We start from the raw sequence: 17195 nt of genomic DNA on the forward strand, positions 1-17195 counted from the left end.
GAGAGAGGTCGCTGCGTGTGCACGCGCCGCCATCTTGAATATATCAATAGTATAGTTATATACGTAGATCTGTGGAATAATTGGAGTCGCAACTGATGACGAGGCTGACGTCAGCGGCGCACGTAGGTCCGGAGTTAACAGCTGTTTTTTTTTGTTTTTTTTATTGACACAGAGGATGAATATTCCGATGGATTTAATGACTTTGAGTGACACGGATGGTTTGATAAAATTGTTGTTTACTATATTACATTTATTTGATATATCTAGTCTTATGTCAGCGGCGCACCTCGTTTCGGAGTCAACAGCTGTGTTTTTTTTTTTTTTTTAAGTGACAGCAGATGGATTAATCCGATGGATTTAATGATTTGGAGTGACACGGATGGTTCGATAAAATTGTTGTTTATATTATTGTTATTTGATATATAGTTTATATATTGTTACTATATGGGCCTTTGGAGCGGCTCGGTGGAACACTGGGTAGCACGTCCGCCTCACAGTTAGGAGGGTGCGGGTTCTATTCCACCTCTGGCCCTCCCTGTGTGGAGTTTGCATGTTCTCCCCGGGCCCGCGTGGGTTTTCTCCGGGCACTCCGGTTTCCTCCCACATCCCAAAAACATGCTTGGTAGGCCAATTGAAGACTCCAAATTGTCCCTAGGTGTGAGTGCGAGTGCAAATGGTTGTTTGTCTCTGTGATTGGCTAGCAACCGGTTCAGGGTGTCCCCCGCCTAATGCCCAGCACGCCCGCGACCACCGTGGGGACTAAGCGGTTCAGAAAATGGATGGGCCTTTGGAATAAATTGAACTGCAACTGACGACGAGTCCGACGTCAGAGGCGCGCCGCACACGCGGCGTTTACAGAAAGGACGACGAATTCGATCAATGGATTTAATGATTTCGAGTGACACAGATGGTTTGATAAACGTGTTATTTATGTTATAGTTATTTGAATAACTGTTCATGTTACATCAGCTCCTCGTTAGCATACCGTATCGTTTAGCCTGTTGCTGGTTAATGTCTGTTCTTGGTGTTGGATTTTGTCAAATAAATTTCCCCCAAAATGCGACTTAAACTCCAGTGCAACTTATGTTTTTTTTCCTCTTTATTGTGCATTTTATGGCTGATGCGACTTGTACTCCGGAGCGACTTTTAGTCCAAAAAATACGGTATTTATATTTTCAATATTCATACATTTTCTGTGTGTTATTTATACTATGAATGTATTATTTACATGTTTGAAACAATTATTTAATGTTCTAATAAGAAAATATGCACTTAAATGGTTTCATATACATTTATTGACACACAAAAAATTTACAGATGAGCGGGTGACCCTAGTTCGCGGATTTCACTTATCGCGGGTGTTTTTTGGAACCAATTATCCGCGATCAATTTAAAATGCATCTATAGGTTTCGGAAACTATTCATGACTCTCTTGTCAATAAAGGCACAGTATGCTGTTCGGCCCTGAGATTATCATCTCTTAACCCTTGCATCAAATATAGCAAGGACAAAATCAGGATCGCATATGCATCATCTCAGTACCTTAGCGCCCTGATTCAGGCGGTGCCCTAGCACCCATTCACTCCAAAGTTCAATTGAACAAGAGACTCATGGGTTACCTAAATTCCTCAAATTATTGGCCAGACCCATGTCCCCTAATGCTGCCTGAACCGGAAAACCTTCTGTTATAGAGGTCTCGATCTCCTTCCACCTTACAAAATAGTCTGGTTTGCACCAACATATTAACGGTCTGTCAAGTGACATGCTGGTACGAGATGGTGTAAAATTAGGTAGTGAATTTGGCCCAGGCACATTGGCTATCCCAAAACATGTAGTAGTTCAAAATTTCACCAGGAGATGGTGTTAAAGCTTGACATAGGGGTGACCTGATGGAAATTAACAAATCTAATAAATTAAATAGTTAGCAATTGGGAGGACACGACCTGTTCAAACACGTAGCAACGCACAATTTTGGAATATGAATTTGCTATGCCATAATTTTAAGATGCAACAGCTTGAGCAATGTCAATATATGTGTTTAAGTTGGAGGAACCCATTATTGTGTTAAGTACTATTATGTGTTGAGATTGATCTTTATTAGACAAGATATATGTGATTCATGTTGCAATGTTTTGTCCAACCTGTATTTAACATTGGTGTTCCATCCATACCTGAATGCATCAAGTTGAGAGGAGACTTAAGGGCCAATACTAAATGTAAAGAACGAGCAAAACAGGAAACATCTGTTTCCGGTGATTGCTGCTTGAAGCAAGGTTGCCAAGACAACCTGTGGTTTCCAGCTGGCCTGGACAGGCATCAGCTAAGGAACATTCTCGAAACTTCCAGAAACTTCCAGGAAGGCCACCTCACGTGCCGATGATGTAATTCCGATGAGGTAATGCCAGAAGCCTATAAATAGGTTGCCCGGACACAGAGCGGGCGCGCTTCTTCCTAGTCAGGGCGATGGCCGTGACGCTGCCTGGAGTAAAAGAACGAAGATGGATTTTGCATTATTTTTGAGATTGAACCAAAAACTACTAAAGTGAATTTCCAGAGTCTTCGAATTGGACTTTGTCAAATTTTAAGCTTCGAGGAAAGCAGGGGAGAAAGCCGCTCCGGGCAGAAAGGGGAAGTCGCCACTTTTACTTTCTCCTCATGGCCAGACCTTTCCTCTTTTTTAAACAGAATTCGGATTTTGGAACAAAGGAGATCACTCGACTTGTTCAACCAAATAGGATTTTAGACCTTTAGTCCCCTCTCTTGTTCTGTGTGGGTGAGTTTTGTTATTTATTTAGTTTTTTTCAACTTGCAATTCTTTTTCTTGCTTATTCATTAAATCTCTTCTTGAGCCTTAATTCGGTATCGATTATTCGTATTAACTACCGTTTTTTTCCATGTATAATGCGCAAAATTTAGCTAATTGTCCTAAAATCTGGGGTGCGCATTATACATGGGTACAAAAAAAAAGAATTTTTTTTTTCTCAAATTTCCTTTTTTTTTTTTTTTTTTAAATCCGGATATCATACGGAGGCCGCCAATACAGATGTGCTTTCTTCTCTGCTGTTCACTTCAAACACACTCCATACGAACACAATGCTCTTGTATCAGACGCTTGCTAGATCACCTGCTCATTTGCTGTCACAATGTACCCTACACAAATCCGAAACATTTCTTCGCTATTGAGTATGCTAGCGCATGCGCAGTGATACTGACCGGCAGAACATCCGGTTGTTCCTAAAGATGATCTTTTTTCTGAAATAATTTTACGTTCACGGACTTAAGTAGGAGTCAAAATCTGGGTGCGTATTATACATGGGTACAGGCTTTTTTCCAGCAGCAACATGCCATTTTTAGGGTGCGTATTATACATGGGGGCGCATTATACATGGAAAAAACCGGTATGTCGAGCATGGTTTTATATGCGGTAATTACAACTTTAAAATGTCTTTATTTCCCTATCATAGTCATTCTTTAAATCCGTTCAATTATTTTTAAAGTGAAGACAGTTTTAATCCTTTACATCAGGAATTGTCAGATCTGGTTCGAAGTAGTTATCTTGAGCTCAGCTAGGGCGAGGGCGCTCTAGTAAATTAACGAATCCTTGAGGTCTTAACAAAGGCATCTAAATAATATCCGTAACGTAATACCAGCATCAAACAAGTCAAAGTCAAAGTCTGCTTTATTGTCAACATCTTCACATGCCGAGACACACAAAGAGATCGAAATTACGTTTTCCCTATCCCACGGTGACAAGACATATTACACGATAGACATACAAGTAAACGACGCAATATAAAAAACAAGAAGGCACAAACAATAAATAATAAGAGTAACAATAAATAATAAATAAATAAATAACACAACGAATAAAAGCCAGTGTGCATACAGACAGTAAAAGTACAGGACGCTACGCAGAACGGGGAAGCGAGTTCAGGATCCTGACAGCCTGGAGTATGAAGCTGTTTGAGAGTCTGGTGGTGCGGGAGCGCAGGCTTCTGTACCTCTTCCCAGAGGGCAGAAGCTCGAACAAAGAGTGAGCGGGGTGACTCACATCACTCACAATCGTGGTCGCCTTGAAACATGACGGGACAACGGCCTGCTGCAGGGAAGTGTTAAAGATGTCTGTGAAGACATCCGTCAGCTCACCAGCGCAGTCCTTCAGCGCTCGACCCGGGATGTTGTCAGGGCCCGCCGCCTTACGGATGTTGATAGCGGCAAGCGCCCTCCTCACGCTGTCGGCGGAGAGGCACAGGGGCAGCTCGTGTGAAGGGGGAGTGGCCGAATGGAGCCATCATTACGGCGCGGTCATTTTGACGACTCGCCTCGAATTGAGTTACTCGTCTCGCGCGTCGGATGACTTGAAAGGGGTTGGCGTCGTATAGAAATTAGATTGATTCTAGTAGAATTAATTTAACTCGGGTGGTCAGCTACGGACGAGTCCCTTCGCCCCGGCTTATTGAACCCGTTACTGGGGAGACGGAGGCACTTCGATAAAAAGTGCGCGTTTGACACGGTCTCATTTGAGCAGCCAGATAATAATCCTCTAAATGTGGTAGTCCTAGCCTTCCAATGGCTTTCATCAGTTGTAGAGTCCGGTATCTAATCCTTGGCCTCCGGCCCTGCCAAATGAACCTTGAGAACTATTTGTCCCAACAATGGAATTGCTGTTCTGGTACCTTTAGTGAGTGGAGGGGTTTGCAAATAGGTATGATCCTAGGAGCCATGTTGTCTAGGGCTTCATGCCCCTGGTAGGTTCACCCAAGGCAAAAGGGTCCTAGGTGAGGGGCAAGACAAAGCACGGCTCAGAAGACCCCTTATGACGAGTAACAGTTAGTTTTCCCTCGCCCGGACGCGGATCACCGGGGCCCCCCTCTGGAGCCAGGCCTGGAGGTGGGGCTCGATGGCGAGCGCCTGGTGGCCGGGCCTTCGCCCTTGGGGCCCGGCCGGGCACACTCAGAAAAGAAAACGTAGGTCCCCTTTCCCATGGGCTCACTAAAGGGGTCGGGTGCAAAGTGAGCTGGGCGGCGGCCAATGGCGGGGACCTTGGCGGTCTGATCCCCGGCTGCAGAAGCTGGCTCTTGGGACATGGAATGTCACCTCTCTGGCTGGAAAGGACCTCGAGCTAGTGTGTGAGGCAGAAAAGTTCTGACTAAACATAGTCGGACTTGCCTCCACACATAATTTGGGCTCTGGTACAAGCCCTCTTGAGAGGGGCTGGACTCTCTTCCACTCTGAAGTTGCAAACGGTGAGAGGCGTCGAGCAGGTATGGGTATACTTATTGCCCCTCGGCTGGGCGCCTGCACATTGGGGTTCACCCCGGTGAACGAGAGGGTAGCCTCCCTCCGCCTGCGGGTGGGGGGGACGGGTCCTGACTGTTGTTTGTGTCTATGCACCAAACGACAGCTCAGAGTAACCACCCTTTTTGAAGTCCCTTGATGAAGTGCTGGAGAGCGCTCCTTCTGGGGACTCCATCATTCCACTGGGTGACTTCAATGCTCACGTGGGCAATGACAGTGAGACCTGGAAGGGCGTGATTGGGAGGAACGGCCCCCCTGATCTGAACCCGAGCGGTGTTCTATTATTGGACTTCTGTGCTTGACACGGATTTTCTATAATGAACACCATGTTCAAGCATAAGGGTGTCCATGTGTGCAATTGGCACCCTAGGCCGCAGTTCGATGATCAACTTTGTAGTCGTGTCATCGGATTTGCGGCCGCATGTTTTGGACACTCGGGTGAAGAGAGGGGCGGAGCTTTCGACTGATCACCACCTGGTGGTGGGTTGGCTCCGATGGTGGGGGAAGATGCTGGTCCGACCTGGCAGACCCAAACGCTCTGTGAGGGTCTGCTGGGAACGTCTGGCAGAATCCCCTGTCAGGAAGAGCTTCAAATCCCACCTCCGGCAGAGCTTTTCCCACGTCCCGGGGGAGGTGGGGGGCATTGAGTCCGAGAGGACCATGTTCCGCGCCTCCATTCTTGCGGCAGCCGACCGGAGCTGTCGCCGTAAGGTCGTTGGTGCCTGTCGTGGCGGCAATCCCCGAACCCGCTGGTGAACACCGGCGGTAAGGGATGCCGTCAAGCTGAAGAAGGAGTCCTATCGAGCCGTTTTGGCCTGCGGGACTCCGGAGGCAGCTGACAGGTACCGGATGGCCAAGCGGAACGCGGCTTCGGCGGTTGCTGACGCAAAAACCCGGGCGTGGGAGGAGTTTGGAGAGGCCATTGAGAATGACTTCCGGATGGCTTCATGGAAACTTTGGTGCGGTGTCTCAGGAGGGGAAAGCAGTGCACCGTCAACACTGATTACAGTGGAGATGGCGTGCTGCTGACCTCGACTGGGGACGTCGTGAGGCGGTGGGGAGAATCTTCAAAGACCTCCTCAATTCCACCTGCACGCCTTCCATTGTGGAAGCAGGGCCAGGAGACTCTGAGGCGGACTCTCCAATCACTGGGGTCGAAGTCACTGAGGTAGTTAAAAAAACTCCTCGATGACAAGGCCCGGAGTTCTTACAGGCTCTGAATGTTGTGGGGCTGGCATGGCTGACACGCCTCTACAACATTGCGTGGACATCGGGGACGGTGCTTCTGGATTGGCAAACTGAGGTGGTGGTTCCCCTCTTTAAGAAGGGGGACCGGAGGGTGTGTTCCAAATTACAAGGGAATCACACTCCTCAGCCTCCCTGGTAAGGTCTATTCAGGGGTGCTGGAGAGGAGGGTCTGTCGGGAGGTCGAACCTGGGATTCAGGAGGAGCAGTGTGGCTTTCGTCCTGGCCGTGGAACAGTGGACCAGTTCTACATCTAGATCCTTGAGGGGGCATGGGAGTTCGCCCAACCAGTCCACATGTGTTTTGTCGACTTGGAGAAGTCATTTGACCGTGTCCCTTGAGAGGTTGTGTGGAGGGTGCTTCTGGAGTACGGGGTGCCGAGCCAACTGATAAGGGCGGTTCGGTCCCTGTATCACCGATGCCAGAGTTTGGTCCGCATTTCTGGCAGTAAGTCGGATTCGTTCCCAATGAGGGTTGGACTCCGCCAGGGCTGCCCTTTGTCACCGATTATGTTAATAATTTTTATGAACAGAATTTCTAGGCGCAGCCAAGGCGTTGAGGGTGTCCGGTTTGGGGACTTCAGCATCACATCTCTGCTTTTTGCAGGCGATGTGGTGCTGTTGGCCTCTTCAAGCTGTGATTTCCAGCTTTCACTGGAGCGGTTCGCACCCGAGTGTGAAGCGGTCAGGATGAGGGTCAGCACCTTCAAATCCGAGTGCATGGTCCTCGGACAGAAAAGGGTGGAATGCCCTCTCCGGATTGGGGATGAGATCCTGCCCCAAGTGGAGGAGTTCAAGTATACGTATTGGGGTCTTGTTTACAAGCGAGAGCAGGTTGGAGCGCGAAATCGACAGGCGGATTGGTGCAGCCTCGGCAGTAATGCGGACTCTGTACCGGTCTGTCGTGGTGAAGAGAGAGCTGAGCCAAAAGGCAAAGCTCTCGATACACCGGTCGATCTATGCTCTTACACTCACCTATGGTCACGAGCTATGGGTCGTGACCGAAACAACGAGATCCAGGATACAAGCGGCCGAAACGAGTTTCCTCTGCAGGGTGTCCGTGCTCTTTCTTAGAGATAAGGTGAGAAGCTCGGTCACCCGGGAGAGACTCTGAGTACAGCCGCTGCTCCTCCACGTTGAGAGGAGCCAGATGAGGTGGCTTGGGCATCTCATCAGGATGCCTCCGGGACGCCTCCCTGGGGATGTGGGCCGGGCATGTCCAGCCGGTAGGAGACCCCGGGGACGACCCAGGACGGGCTGGAGAGACTATGTGTCTCAGCTGGCCTGGGAACACCTTGGGATCCCCCGGGATGAGCTGGATGAAGTGGCTGGGGAGAGGGAAGTCTGAGAGTTCCTCTTGAAGCTGCTGCCCCTGTGACCCGACCCCGGATAAGCAGAAGAGGATGGATGGATGGATGGTACCTTTAGTGGAAGTGACTGAAACAAATATAGAAACCTCTGTAAAGTTATAATTTTTATACATTTAACCTGTAAGTAGAAGCTCAGGATAGGCACCAGGCTCCATTTCCTTAAATATTCCTTCATTATCACACTCAAGGGATGGTAGTGGAGTGGAAATGATGTCAGATATTTGGGGATATTTATTCCTAAATAAATAGTTTAATCTGCAGACCACCGTAATTCGAACATTGTTTTCAAAGTAGCTGATGCTGTATGATTAAAGCTCAAGCATTGTGTCTTGAAGATGTTCAATTTATAGCCAGAATACAATCCGTACTTTTCATTCCTGTCTATAGTTGCCGCATTCCTCTCTGTCCTTCCCTTCACTTATATCACTGCTTCTTTCCACAAGGAAGGCACCGCGTTACGTTGAATTTTTCATTTGAGAAATTATTTCATATATAGGGCGCACCGGAGTAAAAGGCGCATAAAATAGAAGCTACGTATACTGGAACAAACTGAGGTTGACTAGGGTTGCGGTATGCATCCACTAGCCAATAACCAATGAGCCCTCTGTAAACAATCGCGTTTTTCAAACCATCTCCTATAGAATGATCAGAACTGACTAAAGTTCGATTTAACGCATTGGTACTGCTTACCTAGGTTTCCCTTCTATATCGATCCGTAAATTTACTCGAAACATTAACAGAGCAGCCTATTTTGACATGAAGTAGTCTCGTGCGTATAAGCAGCTATCATTATAGCATTGGCCACCCGCAAACTCCCATGAGCCTCAGCAACGAGTAAACAATCGGGTTTCTTAAACAATCTCCTATAAAATGATCGGAACTGACTAAACTTCGATGTAACACATCGGTACTGCTTACCTGTGTTTCCCTTCCATATCGATCCTTAAATTTACTCCAAACATTTACAGAGCAGCCTATTTTGACATGATAGCATCGTGAGCATAGCAGCTGTCATATAGCATTAGCCACCTGCAAACTCCCATAAGCCTCAGCTCGCAGACTCCCATGAGCCTCATCAAATTGTAAACAATCGCGTTCCTCAAACGATCTCCTATAAAATGATCGGAACTGACTAAAGTTTGATCTAACACATTGGTACTGCTTACCTATGTTTCCCTTCCATATCGATCCGTAAATTTACTCGAAACATTAACAGAGCATCCTCTTTCGAAATGAAATAGCCTCATGGGTACAACAACTATTCAGTGATGCCTCCTGACCATGGTTGCCTTAATGCTGGGAAGCGATGAGACCTTGTAATTTACTAGTCGGACTAAAACGTACTGAAACATTTTGGTAGAGCACTGTGTACAACTAGTATGATCAACAAATTCATCTATTGATCCATATATAAGGTGCACTGGACTATAAGGCGCACTGTTGGCTTTTGAGAAAATTTTAGGTTTTTAGGTGCGCCTTATAGTCCGGCAAATACGGTAAATTTTCTTCGATCGTGCTTTTAATTAATCCTCTGATGTTTGCGGATGGGGATATAACTTCTGATAATATTTCCAAACCAATGTTGTATTTCATTCAATTTATAACGCATCATGTTTTAAGTTGGGTCTTTTATGTTATTAATAGTGTTCGTCTCTTGCTTTAGTTTTTATGCTAATAGTTTATCGCAGCGGTGGCCAACCCGCGGCTCGCGAGCCTTATGCGGCTCTTTGGCTGGTTTCATGCGGTTCTTTTACGTTCATATCAACATTTGTGTTTATTTTTCGTGCGTATTTGCTTTGCTTGAGTTCAATATGGTATTTTGGTCAAACGTGCATGCGCGTGAAGTGAAATCCCGCAAAGGAGGAGGGACAAACCCATTTGAGGAGTGTCAATTTCGCTCTCAAAATGGCAAGGAAAAAATGCACAGCTAAACGAAGATATGACGATGAACACAGGGCAGAGCGATTGGTTTTGCTGACTTTTTAATGAATGGCGACTGTGACTACGGGGGCCCATTAGGTCCAGAAAAGCTGACAAGACGCTAACCCAGGGGTGGTCAACCCGGCCAAAATGGCGAGGAAAAAATGCACAGCTAAACGAATATATGACGATGAACACAGGACGTTTATAACAGGGTTAAAGTTGTTTTTTGTTGAACGCTATGCCAAGCCATTCTACCTGATATGTCGGACGTCATTAGCGCATTTAAAAGCTTCAAATGGTCAGCGCCACTTCAGCTCACTTCATGCCAATATCGATAAGGACTTTGCAAAAGGGACTGAATTTCGCAAGCACAAGTTTGGACACTTTGAAAAGTCAGGCAGAAAAGTAGGTACAGTTTTTCAAAAAAATTACGAAGCACTCAGAGACTGTCACACTTGCATTGTTTCAACTGGCTTGGAACATTGCACGGGCTAAAAAGCCGTACAATGAAGTGGAGTTCGTTAAAGAATGCCTCAGTGACATTATTGAAATCTTGTCTCCTGAAAACGAATGGTCTGTCCCGCCACACATAGTAAGTGAAAAAACTTGTGTTTTTGTTTGTGGAATTTGTTGAACTGAGAGTTTGTCTGTGTGAGACAATGCACACAATGTTCATTGTTGAAAATGTGGTCTTTGGTCTGTGGTTTTAGTACTCTAGGAGTCAATTTGTCATTATCATGTTGGTGCGTGACATAATAATGTCACACAATAAATTTGGCTGAGCAGAGGGGTGTGTGTATGTGTGTGTGTGTGTGTGTGTGTGTGTGTGTGCGTGTGTGCGTGTGTGTGTGTGAGGGGGTGTTCATGTGTGCTCATGTGTATGATGTGGCTCTTTGCGATGACACATTAAAAAATGTGGCTCTTAGTCTCTGACTGGTTGGCCACCCCTGGTTTATCGGCTTTCCGGTGTCCTTCATAGTATCGCTTCGTGAAATCCAGACTTTTGATGACATGCGCTGAGAGCCCCCTTCTCGCGTGTCCCCCGTAGCCTCCTCTGTTAAGTTGTACAGCACCGGTCCAACGACGGAGAAAACTCTAAGCTTAGCCAGGAATGGGGTTTGGAATCTGGTGTTATTTTCCTTTAGGACTTTCTTCGCCTCGGCATATTCCCCGTGTCGCTTTAAAACACCAGTTGATTATTTTCCAATCCAGTTGGAAGCCCTGCTTCTGCCATGCCAACTTCATCAGCTCATTTTTTATCCTGTAGCTTGACACCTTAGCGACAATACACGCATGTCCGAGTGGTTTTGGCATTAATGCGCGGTGTGCTCTTTTGATACACAATTCACACATTTTGATACGCAAAAGTTGATGTGCAGAGGAGTGTTCCATTCTACACACTGCTCGATAATGTAGATGTAGAGCGAAGATCTGGTCTATGCAGCCCCTTCCTCTCCTGAACCCTGCTTGTTCCTGCCGTAGCTTCTGTTCAATAGCGGAATCGATTTTGTCGAGTGAAATCCTGCAGAAGACCTTATGGTATTGATAGCAGTGTGATGTCCCTCCAGTTGTCACAATTTTGGAGGTTTCCTTTCTTGGGGGGTTTGACAATCAGGCCCTTGCCTCAGTCTTGAGGTAGTACTTCCTTCTCCCAGATAAATTTAAAGAGATCAGTAAGATCAGTAAGAGAACATTGCAAATTAAGGCGTTGTAAAAATTAATGCGATTAATTGTCTCGAGTCAATGCTTTCAAACTCGGCCCATTGAGCTATCTATTTCATTTACCAAGCACACTTCACCAATACATATGTGGAGTTCAAATCTTCCCCTCCTAGTGTACTCAACTGATTTGTCATACACTACAATTTTGTAATGTCCAAAATTTCAAAATCTTTATTTGGGGACCTTTATTAGATATGACACTAAAATGTGATTAATTACCGTAATTTTCGGACTAAAAGTCGCACCGGAGTATAAGTCGCACCAGCCATAAAATGCCCAAAAAGGCTAAAAAAAAACATATATAAGTCGCTCCGGAGTATAAGTCGCATTTTGGGGGGCAATTTATTCGACAAAATCCAACACCGAGAACAGTCATGAACGAGCAACAACAGGCTAAAGGATAGCTATGCTAACGTGACATAAACACAAACTAAGAGCTGAGAACAGCCCTGACGTAAAATTCAGAGTTATTCAAAAAACTATTACATAAATAACACGTTAATAAAACCATCTGCGTCACTCCAATCCATTAAATCCATCAATCGTCCTTTGTCAACAATGCGCGCGCGCGCCGCTGACTGCTCTTGCACTTCAAAATATTCCACAGGCCCATATAACGATATATAAATTACATATCAAGTAACTATTATATAAGCAATAATGTTATCAAACCATCTGTGCACTCTAAATCATTAAATCCATCGATCAAATTCCTCGTCCTTTGTCAACATCGCCGCGCGTGCGCCCTGACGTCAGCCTCGCCTTCTTCTTCTACTACTACTTTGGGATTTGGCTTCATAGAGATACATAGAAACACTAGATGATCGCTTTAGCTGGTTGACGACGTGCAGACCTGTCCACCATCTTGGGTGAGTCACCGGAAATAGGCATGCTGCCGTCAGCAGCGCGACGTGACGTCGCGGTCGACCAGCGCGACGCAACGTCGCGTCAGCAGCTCGGCGGTTGTTTACATAAAGGACAAAGATCGACTCGTCCAGGAGCGGTGGATGAGGCTCGGACAATGCTTTTTCGCACGCTCGGTCCTACTCTACCGAGCTGTCTTTCACCACACGCCTGTAAGTTTGTTTTGTTAAATAAAGAGCCGTTTACCAAACCCACGTCTTTCCTTGAACTTTGTTAACGCTACAATATAGTAGATCTGTGGAATAACGGCGAGGCTGACGTCAGGGCGCACGCGCGGCGATGTTGACAAAGTACGAGGAATTTGATCGATGGATTTAATGATTTAGAGTGCACAGATGGTTTGATAACATTATTGCTTATATAATAGTTATTTGATATATAATTTATATATCATTATATGGGCTTGTGGAATATTTTGAAGTGCAAGAGCCGTCAGCGGCGCGCACGCATTGTTGACAAAGGACGATTGATGGATTTAATGAATTGGAGTGACGCAGATGGTTTTATTAACGTGTTATTTATCTAATAGTTTTTTGAATAACTCTGAATTTTACGTCAGGGCCGTTCTCAGCTCTTAGTTTGTGTTTATGTCACGTTAGCATACCTATCATTTAGCCTGTTGTTGCTCACGTGTTGTTGCGACGCTGCGTCAGCAGCGCGGCGGTTGTTTACATAAAGGACAAAGATTGACTCGACGAGCTGCTGCTGACGCGACGTTGCGCTGCTGTCGTCACTTGAAATTCAAATTACAGTAATCCCTAGCTACATTGCGGTTCCACTTATTTTTTGGGGAAAATTTTTGGAAAAAAAACCCATATATAAGTCGCTCCTGAGTATAAGTCGCCCCCCCACCCAAACTATGAAAAAAAATGTGACTTATAGTCCAAAAATTACGGTAACTACAAATCCTGTAATAAGTTAATAAGAAATTGAAAACAGTTTTGTTTATAACACTTAAACCTACTGGGGTGAGTTATTTAATGTTAGTCATGTTGTATTTTGTTTATATGAAAGTTGAGATCCATCACAGAAAATCGATCGATAGAAAATTGGGTCTCTGCAATCCAAATCAAAATATTGTGGATGAAATTATTATAATACCTGATAGTCCCAGGCCATGCTGTCAAAGCCAATCCCACACCCAGTGGGATCAGCACACTCCACATACAAACTGTACACATCATAACAGGTCAGCAAGCCAGTTGAGTTGTACAGAATTGCTGTAGGGTGAAACATACAGAAACTCAGTTTAAGCAGTAATATCCGGGACATGCAATACATTGTACTACCACTTTTTTTTGTACTAAGTTCATTTTTTTACTTGTTAATCACTTCACTGGTTCTTTTATCTCAAACAAAATATTTTAGGGGGCGGCTCGGTGGAGCGCTGGGTAGCACGTCCGCCTCACAGTCAGGAGGGTGCGGGTTCTATTCCACCTCCGGCCCTCCCTGTGTGGAGTTTGCATGTTCTCCCCGGGCCCGCGTGGGTTTTCTCCGGGCACTCCGGTTTCCTCCCAAATTCCAAAAACATGCTTGGTAGGCCGATTGAAGACTCCAAATTGTCCCTAGGTGTGAGTGCGAGTGCGAATGGTTGTTTGTCTCTGTGTGCCCTGCGATCGACCGGCAACCGGTTCAGGGTGTCCCCCGCCTACTGCCCGATGATGGCTGGGATGGGCTCCAGCACTCCCGCGACCCCCGTGGGGACTAAGCGGTTCAGAAAATGGATGGATGGATGAAATATTTTAGGTTGCATTTACCTGACATGTTTCGGCTTGTACTCCCGTATTGTACTACCACTGTATTATACTTTATATCAACAACTATCTCCACCCTCTACTCTTACTAGAGATTAACAAACTGGTCTGTTTTTTTTACTGTGAACATGAAACGTACCACATATTTAGAGTTTGAAAGTACATCGGATACGCAGGTGAGTAAATGCGGTGCTACATATTTTGAGTCAACAAATTACTGTCAAGGCGGCACAATGGTGCACTGGTTGGCACGTCTGCCTCACAGTTCAGAGGGTGAGGGTTCAATTCCACCTCCGCCCGTCATTGTGTGGAGTTTGCATGTTCTTCCGAAGCCTGTGTGGGCTTTGTCCAGACGCTCCGGTTTCCTCCAACATCCCAAAGAAATGGTAGGCATGGTAAGCTGATTGAGCACTCAAAATTGCCCGTAGGTGTGATTATGAAGTGTGGATGGTTGTTCGTCTCTGTGTGCCCTGCGATTGACTGGCTACAGGTTCAGGGTGCCCCCTGCCTACTGCCCAAAGACTGGTAGGGTAGGCTCCAGCACGCACACGACCCCCATGGGGACAAGCAGTATGGAAAATGGATGGAAATTACTGTCAAGCCTTTTTGTATAGGACAGCTTTTTTTCCACTATCTTGTTTATCACAGCCGTGCTGTACAAGTGTACCCAACCAGCCTCAGTTTAGAGTGGTTGAAACACCAACCAATATGGTTGTTACGTAGGCATATTATGTGATTTTGCTCTAGGATACTGTATATCTGTGACAACAGCATTACAAAAATACATGGGCCTGTCTCTGTCAATTCCGCCAGGGCAACAGTTTTTCGTGCTGCAATCATTGCAACCAGTCCTGGAACTGACAGACTTTGATAGCTAATGTTCAAAACTAATTTTCAGTGAACTTGGCACATTTTCTATCTTTTAGAGCTAAAGTCTGTCAGTTATGGGTCAATTAAATTGAAGTTCCACGGTATAATTGTAATCAGACAATGCATTACCATACCTGCAGTATCCCTCAGACTGGTAAGCAGATCAGATCCACGAAGCATGGTTTCACAACCCACCTGACAAAAAATGAAAATGTACACAATATCATAGTACCGTTTTTTTCCGTGTATAATGCGCCCCTAGTATAATACGCACCCTAAAAATGGCATGTTGATGCTGGAAAAAACCTGTACCCATGTATAATACGCACCCAATTCTTTTTTTTAAAATTTTTATTTATTTATTTATTTATTTTAAGTCCCAATGATCGTCACACACGCAGGGAGGCAATCGGTCCCATTTTTATAGTCTTTGGTATGGTCTTAACTAGGCTGGATGTATTTTTTTTGTTGGCGTTGATTTTTCCGACTGCCCATAAAGGCACCAGCGCGATCAGTGCAGACATGTGAAAAAGGCGTGTGGACATGTAAAAAAGGCGGCTCTGTATGGGAGAGACGTTGAAGAGGAATAAAAACACCCTTGGAAACTAAAACTTGCCCCTCGTCGTGACTCGGAGCCGCAACAAATGTTTCGGATTTGTGTAGGGTACATTGTGACAGCAAACGAGCAGGTGATCGAGCAAGCGTCTGATACGAGAGCATTGCGTTCGTATGGAGCGTGTTTGAAGTGAACAGCAGAGAAGAAAGCACATCTGTAATGGCGGCCTCCGTATGATAGGAATATGAAAGGAACAAGGCAAAGTGTTGTGAAATAAAATATTACCTGTAATACGCATTTTGTTATTTGCTGATTGAAACTGCTAATTAACGCAAACAGAAACTATGGCAACCTAGACACATAGCAAAACTGGGGACGAGACATGACAAATTTCCCTCGAAATAAAACTTGAAATCACCTTTCTTCTTGTTTGTTGTCAATGGCGCATCGCATTCAGCCATCCTGCCCAACACACTTAGTCAGTAAAATTCATAATTGACGACACATTGTTTGATGCGATGGTGAAATCCTTGATGGTGTGTTATTGTCAAATATTGTTTGTTTTTTAATCTCCATCGCGGAGATGTTCGCGTCGCCCCTACCTTCCTGTGTCACCTCAATCAATGTAACGTGTTTTGTATTTAAGTCCTGTCTGCCCCTCGCTCACCGTCGGATCATTGCATGTGTTACTGTCATGATGTCTGTTTGGTTTCTGTTCCTGTCTTTGGTAATGTCACCCTGTCTTTTTGTTCCACGACTTTGTCGGTCAGTCCTGTTGTTGGTTTTGTTGTACCATGATTTTCTTAAAAAAAAAAAAAAATTTAAAATTGTACCCATGTATAATGCGCACCCCAGATTTTAGGACAATAAATGCGTTAAATTTTGCGCATTATACACGGAAAAAAACGGTATATCAAATGTATATTCTGCCTTTCACGCGAGTCGTACGTAATTTGTTGACTGTTCACACTCTTATTTTGTAAACGATGCTTTATTTTAGCAGGAGTGATGCTTTATTTTGGCGGATGTGATGTAAACCAGAAAGTGTCCGGGCCTCGTTTGACGTGCGCGAGGGGAGTGAGTTGCGCAGTTGAGGAAGGAGAAGCGAGAGAGCACATCGTTTCATGCCCAAACTTGGGAGAAAATCCGACAGTCGCGCCGGACTACAAGTCGCATTTTTGGGGGCACTTTATTTAACAAAATACAACACCAAGAACAGACACGAATAGGCAACTACAGGCTAAACCAGGGGTGGGCAAACTACGGCCCGCGGGCCACATCCGGCCCATGGGACCGTTTAATTCGGCCCGCCAACCCTGATCAAATTGTATTATTAAACTTTTTTTTGGTCATTTTGCCTGCAATGACTGCGTTTCCCCAGTAGATGGGGAAGCGCTCGCCTGCGCATTTACTACCGGAAGCCGTGTCAGAAAGCTCGGTGCACACTCACAAGTGCGTGTACGTACTCAGTAGTACGGACATGCCGCACTCGCGCTCTATTTGTATCAGTCCCGAATTTAGAGCGTGGGCTGTG

The 17195-nt window shown here is 45.5% G+C and overlaps 1 protein-coding gene across 6 annotated transcripts in view; it reads right to left on the reverse strand.

Annotated features, from left to right (window-relative positions):
* The window catches only part of dpp7 (dipeptidyl-peptidase 7), a 97904-nt gene that overhangs the window by 35650 nt on the left and 45059 nt on the right, over positions 1 to 17195 (reverse strand). For 3 of the 6 annotated variants that reach the window (XM_061277692.1, XM_061277693.1, XM_061277698.1), the window contains exons 8-9: positions 15240 to 15300; positions 13583 to 13701 (exon numbers count right to left, since the gene is read on the reverse strand). The exons of 1 other annotated variant lie outside the window; for it this stretch is intronic. In XM_061277692.1, the coding sequence (XP_061133676.1) occupies positions 13583 to 13701; positions 15240 to 15300 (180 nt within the window). Of the gene's footprint in view, positions 1 to 5487; positions 7980 to 13582; positions 13702 to 15239; positions 15301 to 17195 lie in introns of those variants that run through there. 2 more of the 6 variants (XM_061277697.1, XM_061277696.1) reach the window with 2 other exon arrangements.

The sequence above is a fragment of the Syngnathus typhle genome, linkage group LG5 (genome assembly GCF_033458585.1).
Source record: "Syngnathus typhle isolate RoL2023-S1 ecotype Sweden linkage group LG5, RoL_Styp_1.0, whole genome shotgun sequence".
In the NCBI taxonomy this organism is placed as follows: Eukaryota; Metazoa; Chordata; class Actinopteri; order Syngnathiformes; family Syngnathidae; genus Syngnathus; species Syngnathus typhle.